Source organism: Hoplias malabaricus, unplaced genomic scaffold (genome assembly GCF_029633855.1).
Source record: "Hoplias malabaricus isolate fHopMal1 unplaced genomic scaffold, fHopMal1.hap1 scaffold_592, whole genome shotgun sequence".
In the NCBI taxonomy this organism is placed as follows: domain Eukaryota; kingdom Metazoa; phylum Chordata; class Actinopteri; order Characiformes; family Erythrinidae; genus Hoplias; species Hoplias malabaricus.
Genome location: NW_027101100.1, coordinates 1 through 11027, shown reverse-complemented (window position 1 = coordinate 11027; position 11027 = coordinate 1). Strand labels below are relative to the sequence as shown.

Here is an 11027-nt window from a genome sequence, read left to right as displayed (position 1 = left end):
CAGGACCTGATTCACCTGATTTTCTCTCTCTCTCTCTCTCTCTCTGTGTCTTCTCTCTCTCTGTCTCTCTCTCTCTCTCTCTCTCTCTCTGTGTCTTCTCTCTCTCTGTCTCTCTCTCTCTGTCTTCTCTCTCTCTGTCTCTCTCTCTCTCTGTCTTCTCTCTCTCTGTCTCTCTCTCTCTTTCTCATCTCTCTCTCTCTGTCTCCTATCGCTCTCTCTCTCTCTCTCTCTCTCTCTCTCTCACACACACACACAGATGTCTTACCTCGGGTCCAGCTGAGGGTGAGGGGGGACTGGGGCCCCTGCAGATGGCGCTGTCGGGGGTGTGTGAGCTGTGTGAAGTGTGTGAGCTGTAATCCTGAGCTGGGACCACCAGGTCCACCAGCTTGTCTTTAAACTGCAGACGTTTGCGGCGTGTCTGATCTGGACTTTCCTCGGCACGCAGCTGTCTGTTTGCCTGCTCGATCTTCATCAGCATTATCTTCTTCTCCTCCTCATCCTCAGTGTCCTCAGCATGCCCTACTGTAGAGAGAGAGGGATAGACAAAGAAACTGGCCAATAGATAGATAGATAGATAGATAGATAGATAGATAGATAGATAGATAGATAGATAGACAGACAATAATTTCAAACCACAACAATCACCGTCCGAATCCAAGGCTCCCTCCAGCGGCTCCATAGGCGTCGGCCACCTTTCCTCTTCTCCATCATCCTCCACCACTCTCTCTCTTCTCCTTTCATCATCTTCCCTCACTCCCTCCTCTTCCTCCCTCAGCTCTCTGTCTATCTGAGCCTCAATGTCTTCATCGTCCTGGAACAGTGACCACAGGGGCATTAACCCTTTATTCTTCAGCTCCACAACCACACAGTTTTATAGCTCTCTCTATACGACCGCAGGTTTGTACACACCCTCATTTTTGAAGACCGTATGGTGCTTGTCCTTTGCATGTTACCTACTCTACTCAACTGTACTTGCTCTACTCGCTTTTTGGTCCCTGGTCCCGGGTTGCTTTTCCACTAACAACACAAACACAGCTCCCCCCCACACGAAATGTATCAGTGTCGTCTCTAACCCCGTCTCTAAGAGGAACAGTGGGCTGTGGGAACCACAACAACGGCGGCGGTAACGTTATGCGGTGTTTACTCATGGTGCATCGGCGTGTTGTTGTTGTTTGGGACTGAACACAGCTCCTTCATCAGTTCAGACAGATCAGTAGAGTTTGTTCCTTCCTTGTTGCAGCGTCCAGCTCTCGCTGGATTCTTTCGTCGGCCACCGATCCAAGGAGCGTTTGAACCTCTTCAAAAGACCACGGCGTCATTTTACGAGCTGCCGTCGTGAGTCGGATAAAAACAAACGTGATCTCTGCTGCAGCTGGAGATTTTACAGATGGAGAGTTGGTGCTGGTCGTCTGCGTCGCGTGGCGTAGAGTGACGACTCTCTCTGGACGATCAGCGCTCTGCAAGGTTTACACGCCACGGTTTAGTCCCTACTCGACTCGCTCTGAACCACGAGAGAACAGCCACTAAACAAGAACCCGCTTCCAGAACCAGGACCTGATTCCCCTGGTGGAGGAGTGGGAAAGACGAGTGGAGATGAGTAGGTAACATAGAGAGTAAAATCACATTTAGACTCATGTGCAGCTGCTCCAGGACGCCCTGTTTCACTTCTCGTTTATCTCTGGAGATTATACAGACTGCGTTCACAACAGAACCTCAGTCTGTAATGAGTGCACTTTACGGTTCCTGAGAAGTGTCTGAAAACGTTATACAGTAGTGAACTATGTAAATACAGATCAATAACAGGAACAGCACAGGGGATTAAGGGTGGTGAAGTGTGTAAAGATGGAGGACACTCAGACGGGGCTCACTGCGGAGTGTGTGATGGAAACCGAGACACAGATACATAGAGAGAGTGTGTGTTTAATAATTAATTGAAATGAGACATAGTTGTATGTGAGTGAAAGCTTGTGCCAGCGGGATGGATTTCACACACACCATGAGCTCAGAACACTCACACACACACACACACACACACACACTCCCACCTGCTCCTCGCTCTTGCTTTCCTCGCTGATCAGCCAGTCCAGATCTTTCTCAAAGTCGTCCTCATATTCCTCCTGAACATTGCTGCTCACGGCCACACTCATCCTCCCTCCCTCCCTCTCTCTCTCTCTTTCTCTCTCTCTCTCTCTCTCTCTCTCTCTCACTCACTCACTCACTCACTCACTCTCCTCACTGAAAGAAATAAACACACAGTTACAAACATCCAGTACATAATGTTATAGCTGGACAATGTGTTATAGCTGTGAAAACATCTATAGGTGTGTGTGTGTGTGTGTGGGAGTGACAGGGTGAGTGTGTGTGTGGGAGTGACAGGGTGAGTGTGTGTGTGTGTGTGGGGGAGTGACAGGGTGAGTGTGTGTGTGTGAGAGTTACAGGGTGTGTGTGGGAGTGACAGGGTGAGTGTGTGTGTGTGTGAGTTACAGGGTGTGTGTGTGTGTGTGGGAGTGACAGGGTGAGTGTGTGTGTGTGAGAGTTACAGGGTGTGTGTGGGAGTGACAGGGTGAGTGTGTGTGTGTGAGAGTTACAGGGTGTGTGTGGGAGTGACAGGGTGAGTGTGTGTGTGTGTGAGTTACAGGGTGTGTGTGTGTGTGTGGGAGTGACAGGGTGAGTGTGTGTGTGGGAGTGACAGGGTGAGAGTGTGTGTGTGTGTGGTAGTGACAGGGTGAGTGTGTGTGTGTGTGAGTTACAGGGTGTGTGTGTGTGTGTGTGTGGGAGTGACAGGGTGAGTGAGTGTGTGTGGGAGTGACAGGGTGAGTGTGTGTGTGTGTGTGGGAGTGACAGGGTGAGTGTGTGTGTGTGTGGGAGTGACAGGGTGAGTGTGTGTGTGTGTGTGTGAGTTACAGGGTGTGTGTGTGTGTGTGTGGGAGTGACAGGGTGAGTGTGTGTGTGGGAGTGACAGGGTGAGTGTGTGTGTGTCGGAGTGACAGGGTGAGTGTGTGTGTGTGGGGGGGGGAGTGACAGGGTTTGTGTGTGTGTGTGGGAGTGACAGGGTGAGTGTGTGTGTGTCGGAGTGACAGGGTGAGTGTGTGTGTGTGTGGGAGTGACAGGGTGAGTGTGTGTGTGTGTGTGGGAGTGACAGGGTGAGTGTGTGTGTGTGGGGGGGGGGAGTGACAGGGTGAGTGTGTGTGTGTGTGGGAGTGACAGGGTGAGTGTGTGTGTGTGTGTGGGAGTGACAGGGTGAGTGTGTGTGTGTGTGGGAGTGACAGGGTGAGTGTGTGTGTGTGTGTGTGAGTTACAGGGTGTGTGTGTGTGTGTGTGTGTGTGTGTGTGTGTGTGTGTGGGAGTGACAGGGTGAGTGTGTGTGTGGGAGTGACAGGGTGAGTGTGTGTGTGTCGGAGTGACAGGGTGAGTGTGTGTGTGTGTGGGGGGAGTGACAGGGTTTGTGTGTGTGTGTGGGAGTGACAGGGTGAGTGTGTGTGTGTCGGAGTGACAGGGTGAGTGTGTGTGTGTGTAGGAGTGACAGGGTGAGTGTGTGTGTGTGTGTGGGAGTGACAGGGTGAGTGTGTGTGTGTGGGGGGGGAGTGACAGGGTGAGTGTGTGTGTGTGTGGGAGTGACAGGGTGAGTGTGTGTGTGTGTGTGTGTGGGAGTGACAGGGTGAGTGTGTGTGTGTGTGTGGGAGTGACAGGGTGAGTGTGTGTGTGTGTGTGTGTGGGAGTGACAGGGTGAGTGTGTGTTGCCCTGTGACAGACTGATGCCAGGTGTTTCCTGGGTGTTGTATTTAAAGACTGAATGGTAATGAAATGTATGAATGCTTCTCTCTATTGAACATCAGTGTATTATTAATGTATTAAAACAACAAAATGGTTCTCTGTAACTGACTGGAAAGTCTTTAGAATGAACTGTGTAATGTTTCGAGGAGGACAGATGTCCTGGATGAGACTCAATGAATGCATTAACATCACAAACCCAGTGTAGAACCAGTGCAGTGCATTAAAGTGCATTAGCTGCTGTTCCCCCTGCCGCCATATGTCCTATCTGTCTAACGGGGTTAGATAAACACAAGGCTGTGAGCGTGTATTTATATCCTTGTGGGGTCCTAATCCCTCAGGAAGATGGCAACATGATCATAATGTAGTTGTGGGGACGTTTGTTTGCTCTCAACAAGGACCTACAACTTTTATATAAGCGTTAAGTTTGTATGTGTCTGAGAGCTTTGGCTGGATTTAAGCTGAGCTCGAGCTTTATCAGTCTCTCTCTCTCGCTCTGTGTGTGTGTGTGTGAGTGAGAGAGAGAGAGAGACAGACAGAGAGAGACAGAGAGAGAGAGAGAGAGAGACAGAGAGAGAGAGAGAGAGAGACCTGTAGGGTGATGGGACTCACCTGTGAGGAGACCTCAGCTCTGGATGCTCTTGTTTACGCTGGTGTTATTGCCCCTCAGTCCTTGTTCGTGTTCGTCTGCTGCGGTTTGTTGGATCTACTGCGCTCACCTGTGCGCGCGCACACTTCACCTTTAATCCTCTCAAGCCTCCTGGAGCAGGTGTCGTCATGGAGACGCACAACACAAACCCAGGGGGCATGCGCTGAGAGGAGCCGGGAACGGTGAGGGAGGAGGGGGGGGGGGGGCTGCCTCCATAAGGAGCGCGTGTTTATTGTGAAGAACTGTTTTCTAGCAACGATGGAGTCGACTCTTATTCAGATTGATTGAAAGTAATGGGAATCAATGGAGTCGGTTCTGTGAGTCGATTCCATGTATGATTTCCCTCTATTCTCGATTCCACTGTTGTTTATAGAAATGTCTGTTGGTGTGCAATGTTTCGATTTTTGTTCTCGGAGAAAGTTACAGAGATGACTTTTACATTTGTAATCGTGAACAAACGTGTGGCAACAGTCCTACACCAGCCATTTTGTGTCGCTGTGTAAAATTGGATTTATTTCACAAAGAGTTTAATCTAAAGTCATTCCTAAAATAGAGTGAAGATGTGGCTCATTGTGTAAAATGATTAAGGAAGAGGGTAATGTGGGATTATAAGAAAGATGCTAATTGGTTTTCTGTGAAGAAGCATTGTGATCTCTGTTTAAAGGACACTATGTTCTATTTATTTCTTAAAGTCATTAGTTTGTTACACAGATCAGCCTTTAAGTCACTGATAGTATATAAGGGCTGTGTGGAATGTGGTGTGTTCTCCCTGTGTCTGCGTGGGTTTCCTCCGGGTGACTGTCTGTGAGGAGTGTGGTGTGTTCTCTCTGTGTCTGCGTGGGTTTCCTCCGGGTGCTCCAGTTTCCCCCACAGTCCAAAAACACACATTGGTAGGTGGATTGGCGAATCAGAAGTGTCCGTAGGTGTATGTGAGTGAATGTGTGAGTGTGTGTCGCCCTGTGAAGGACTGGCGCCCCCTCCAGGGTGTGTTCCTGCCTTGCGCCCAGTAATTTCAGGTAGGCTCCGGATCCACTGCGACACTGAACTGGATAAAAGTTACAGACAATGAATGAATAAATGAATGAATTATTGAATGAATGAATGAACAGCTTATGTATCTGCAGGGTGTTAAAAATGTTGTTCGTACGTAATCACATACAAACATTAAAGCTACTAAAATTCTAAACTATAAGACCATGGTGGGATGTGGGCTCTTTAACTGCTGTAGTTTGACTAGCCAAGGGAAAAAACTCAATTTCCCATAATGCAGCAGCTGAGCGCGAGCATGCGCCGTGCTGCAGACTTAATGTCACGCTGTGGTCACGCCTCTAAGAGTAAGAAGTGTCCAGATACGTGCGGAACAACACGACTACCTGGCGGTGCGCGGGCTTTAAAGCGGCGCTGATCCGACCTCGCGGTTGTTGGGAGTTTGAGAGCCGGGAACATGTCGTCGCTGGTGCTGTGCGGTTTGAACAGGGCGCTGAGGTCCGCGGTGAGACTGAGCAATGCCGGGAAAGGAGGTTTCACCCCGGTCCTGAGACACATGTCCTGTGGGAGAGTGGTCAGTGAGAGCGGCCGGAGGAAAGTGCAGTGGGTGAGCGGAGGAGCTGCAGCGGTGTGTGGAGTCGTTGTGGCCGGGTTCAGTCACTTCCAGGAGGCTCACATGGCATCCAGGACCCCCCCGGTGAAGGTAGATGTCATGCTAATGTTTCTAACCTCTTTTATTTAATTCATTCATTCACTGGCATTACTTTACTTTCACCTCAGCTGTTATTTACTGTCAGATTACACAGGGACCTCTTTCACGCTCATGTACGACTTTTCATTACTTGTGACCCCTCAGTACACCTGCTTTATTGTGCACCATGCCCAATGCCAAGCGTGGACCAGAGGGGTATAAGGTCTAATAAAGTCTCAGCACTCAGCATTGGACTGTGCCTTAATTGTAGTATTATAAATGTGTATATAGTAGATTTTATTATAATCATTATTACTATTATTGTTATTCTTTCATTATTACGAGTAGTAATAATTGATTTGTTCATTTGAGATACATTTTCTCATATTTTCCTCTCTTTTCTGTCTTCTGTCTCTCTCTCTTTTCTCTGTCTTCTGTCTCTCTCTCTGTCATTCATTTGAGATACATTTTCTCATATTTTTCTCTCTCTTTTCTGTCTCTCTCTCCTCTCTGTCTCTCTCTTTTCTCTTGTCTCTCTCCTCTGTCTCTCTCTCTCTGTCTTATTCATTTGAGATACATTTTCTCATATTTCTCTCTCTCTCTCTTTTCTGTCTCTTTTTTCTCTCTCACTTTTCCCTGTCTCTCTCTCCTCTCTCACTCTTTTCTGTCTCTCTCACTCTTTTCTGTCTCTCTCACTCTTTTCTGTCTCTTTTCTCTGTCTCTCTCACTTTTCCCTCTCTCTCTCTGTCTTCTTATTTATTAATCTGAGATATATTTTCTCATATTTTTAGAGCGTATTTCATACATGTAGAAATTTAAATTTGTTTTAAAATAATTAGTGATAAACTTGAACACAGGAAGAATATAATAACTTTAGTGTGTAATAGAAGCGTGTTTCAGATGGGTTTTAAAAGTCTAACCTGAGGTGGGTGGTCTGTTTTAAGAGTTTCCCAGTTCAGAAACGTAACGACAGAAAGAGGGCTCTATACGTTCAGTTCTACTGTGATGAGCCGGAGCAGTGTTCGTGATTCAGAACAAACACCAGCCTTGTTCTTTCCAAATAAACCCGTGTCTAAACCATGCTTCTGCTCCACACTTAAAGACTTCTCAGCTGTTGTGAACTCGTCTTCCAAGAACAGCATGCCCCTATAGAACGAGCACTAACACACAGCACCACTGGACAGCGCAACACACCGGAGGAGAATAAAGACTACACACATCTGTCTCGTGACATATGTCGCTATCACTGCGCTTAGGCCACGTCCTGAGCTGCCGAGGCATTAGCAGGGATCCAACTGACAGTCTTCTGCTGATAGTGCCACCACAACACCATTGTTTTATAGGAATGATGATCGTGTGTGTGTGTGTGTGTGTGTGTGTGTGTGTGTGTGTGTGTGTGTGTTGTATCTGTAACATCATTGTTTTTGTTTGTGAAGGAGGAAGAGGAAGGGGATGTGGCTGAGCGCTGCAAGTCCTTCATGTCTCCGCCCATGACCCCTGTGGAGCAGCTGGAGAAGACTAAGGGGGAGATCAGCTCCAGGATGGAGATGCTGATCATGCAGACGCAGGCTGAGTTCTGCCGGGCGCTCGAGGCGGTGGATGGAGGGAAATTTAAGGTGGACCGCTGGAGACGAGAGGAAGGTGAGTGACAGCAGCTTAGGTTTGTGGATCCTCACTCATTCCCTCACTCCTTCACTCACCCACGGTGCGCAGTGGATCCACTGAAGATTGAAGAACAGAGTGAATGTGGGGGTTAATGAAAGATGCAGAGCAGCAGGTGGACGACGAGCAGCTGTAAGTTAGAGATACGCAGTGCTCCTGTGTGGTCAGTGGAGCTGGGAGAGTGGAGTCTGAGTGTTGAAACGTGGGGTTGGCTTTAATGTTATGGCCAATAAGTTCCTGAAAAGTGGCTGCAGCCCCGAGTGAGTGGAACCAACGGAGACTGATTCAGGAAGAACTCAAAGAGGAACCCGCTCTGACCTGACTCAGGGTGAGGGTGTGTTGGTAATTTCACAAGCGTCAGGAGGGGGAGGGAGGGAGGGGTCCAGAGTTCTCTGTCAAACACAGGGCAGCAAAGGGTAGGGTGCCCTTGACCTAATGAACCTAACCCAAGGGAAAACTGAAGGGACACGTCCTCTGTACAGAACACATCCGCACGACTGTTACTGTGTACTCGCATTTCTCTCTACCTCCATCTCTCTCTCTCTTTCTACCTCATCATTATCTCCCTCTCCTCTCACTCCCCCTCTTGTCTTTCTCATAGTGATCTCTCTCTGTCTCTCTCCCTCATCATTATCTTACTCCTTCTCTTTTCTTTCTCATCATGATCTCTCTTTCTCTTTCTACCTCATTATTGTCTCACTCCTCTTTTCTTTCTCATCATGATCTTTCTCTCTCTTTCTCTTTCTACCTCATCGTTATCTCACTCTTTTCTTTCTCATTGTGATCTCTCTCTCTCTCTTTCTACCTCATCGTTATCTCACTCTTTTCTTTCTCATTGTGATCTCTCTCTCTCTCTCTCTTTCTACCTCATCATTATCTCACTCTTTTCTTTCTCACTGTGACCTCTCTCTCTCTCTCTCTCTCTTTCTACCTCATCGTTATCTCACTCTTTTCTTTCTCATTGTGATCTCTCTCTCTCTCTCTCTATCTCTCTCTCTCTCTCTCTATCTCTCTCTCTCTTTCTACCTCATCATTATCTCACTCTTTTCTTTCTCACTGTGACCTCTCTCTCTCTCTCTCTCTCTCTCTCTACCTCATCGTTATCTCACTCTTTTCTTTCTCATTGTGATCTCTCTCTCTCTCTCTCTATCTCTCTTTCTCTTTCTACCTCATTATCTCACTCCTTCTCTTTTCTTTCTCATCATGATCTTTCTCTCTCTTTCTACCTCATCATTATCTCACTCTTTTCTTTCTCACTGTGACCTCTCTCTCTCTCTTGATATCCAGTACGTCGTCTGTGATGAATGGAGGGAGTCCCGTGCTTTGTACCACACTCAAGACCCTCATTGTTTAAAAAAAAAAGGCCTGTCCCGAGAAGCACTTTGAAACATGTCATCACTGCATTGTGTTGTTTAACAGCTGCCTCATCTCCATTGTGTTGTGTGCAGACATCGGCTCAGTGTGGACAGGCCCTACAGCACCTGACTACCTCACTAACGCTCCTGTGGATGCAAAAAGATCCTCACAGCAATGTTCTGATATGTAGAGTAAAGCCTTCCCAGATGAGGAGAAGCCTCTCATGATACATACACAGTTCAGTCCTAAGCGCTTTACAGACGGGCCCTGCGTCGGTCGAACATGTTCCGAACGTTGCTCGTATGATGTAATAAGTGTTTGGTGTGTGCTGCAGGTGGAGGGGGGATTAGCTGCGTGATGCAGGACGGGAATGTCTTCGAGAAGGCCGGGGTGAACGTGTCGGTGGTGTCCGGGTTCCTGACGGAGGAGGCGGCCAAGCAGATGCGGAGCCGAGGGAAGGTGCTGAAAGGAAAAGACGGTGAGTTACAGGGGAATTCCACCAGCGTCCCTCAGTCTCGTTCACTGCGCTGTGGTGTGAAATGGAGGAGGTTAGAGACTCGTTTGGTCACGGCGCTGGGGACAGGAACCGGACCTCTAACCTTTTCCACAGCGCTGTTTAACGTCGTACGAGCTCCTGGGGAGAGCACGTTGACAGTGGATCGGTGGAAGTCACACAGAAAAGACAGAAATTCAGAGAAAGGGGGGGAGAGGGTGAATGACACGGGGAAAGAGTGAATAAAAGAGAAAGAGGTATTTTTCCTGGAAACAAAGCCTTACTCAATATTGGCCCCGAGGATTACGCAATGCCACAGCAGAGATTAAAGTGATAGAGTGTGTGTGTGTGTGTGGGCACGTCCGTGTGGGGGGGGGGGGGGGGGGAGGGGGTTCTCGGGTATCAGACTACATTCATATCCAGTTAATAACTCTAATATTAACCCTTACAACACTGTGATCACATGTTTTTCACTTTTGAACTAAGAGGAGTTCAGGACATTAATTTTATTCTAGCTCTTAGTTATCAGCGTTATTCTGAGCTCCTCTGGGCCCGGTGTGAGGATGTGAGGGTGTGAGAGACTTCCTCGCTGTCAGCGCTGGTCTGAGCTGGACTCGGGACGTGACTCTGGTCGTGTTCTGAGCTCTAACGGTTTTGTCTTTATCTGTGCGCCGCAGGGAAGCTGCCCTTTGTCGCGATGGGCGTCAGCTCCGTCATCCACCCCAAAAACCCCCACATTCCCACAGTGCACTTCAACTACAGATACTTCGAGCTCGAGGAGGAGGACGGTGAGTTTCTGCCTGGTCATCGGCTTTATGAGGAACGACACAGATGTTCTTATCACTTAACCACACCCCTCTCTCTCTTGTTACTGTCAGTAGTGTGTGTGTGTGTTCAGTGGCCTAAATAAAAACACTATTCAAAATATAAGTGACAAAAATAACACATTTAGCTGAGCATGTGTCAAATAATAATAATCTTTCTCTCTCTCTATCCCCTATCTCTCTCTTTCTTTCTCTCTCTATCCCCTATCTCTCTCTTTCTTTCTCTCTCTGTCCCCGTCCTCTCTCTGTCTTTCTGTCTGTCCTCTGTCTCTGTCTCCGTCCTCTCTCTCTTTCTTTCTCTCTCTCTATCCCCTATCTCTCTCTTTCTGTCTCCTCTGTCTGTCCTCTCTCTCTGTCTGTCCTCTGTCTCTGTCTGTCTGTCTCTCTCTCTCTCTCTCTCTCTAGGCAATAAGCAGTGGTGGTTTGGGGGGGGCACTGACCTCACTCCTGTTTACATTAACGAAGAGGATGGGGCTCTTTTCCACGGCGTCCTGCGAGAGGCGTGTGATAAACACCACCCAAAATTCTACCCCGAGTTTAAGAAGTGGTAGGACACCTCACCCTGATACAAATGTGTGGACGGAGAGTGTAAGG

The 11027-nt window shown here is 48.2% G+C and overlaps 2 protein-coding genes across 2 annotated transcripts; one reads left to right on the top strand and one right to left on the bottom strand.

Moving 5' to 3' along the window:
• Positions 1–265: 265 nt before the first annotated feature.
• ccdc181 (coiled-coil domain containing 181) lies at positions 266–2157 on the bottom strand (the record flags this gene model as incomplete). Its single annotated transcript, XM_066659216.1, has 3 exons — positions 2046–2157; positions 646–811; positions 266–522 (listed from the first exon to the last, which is right to left on the bottom strand). Coding segments are annotated over exons 1-3 (525 nt in total), but the record flags the coding sequence as incomplete, so codon positions are not given.
• Positions 2158–5746: 3589 nt separating this feature from the next.
• cpox (coproporphyrinogen oxidase) lies at positions 5747–10984 on the top strand. Its single transcript, XM_066659217.1, has 5 exons — positions 5747–6110; positions 7535–7739; positions 9451–9594; positions 10287–10397; positions 10839–10984. The coding sequence occupies exons 1-5, from the start codon at positions 5865–5867 to the stop codon at positions 10982–10984; spliced, it is 852 nt and encodes a 283-aa protein (XP_066515314.1). The 5' UTR covers positions 5747–5864.
• The last annotated feature ends 43 nt before the right edge of the window (positions 10985–11027 follow it).

Excerpts from the sequence above, each read along its gene's own strand:
- cpox (XM_066659217.1), top strand. The coding sequence starts at position 5,865 with ATGTCGTCGCTGGTGCTGTGCGGTTTGAACAGGGCGCTGAGGTCCGCG. Across the intron at positions 6,111-7,534 it reads CCAGGACCCCCCCGGTGAAG|GAGGAAGAGGAAGGGGATGT; the intron begins GTAGATGTCATG and ends TTGTTTGTGAAG. Across the intron at positions 7,740-9,450 it reads CCGCTGGAGACGAGAGGAAG|GTGGAGGGGGGATTAGCTGC; the intron begins GTGAGTGACAGC and ends TGTGTGCTGCAG.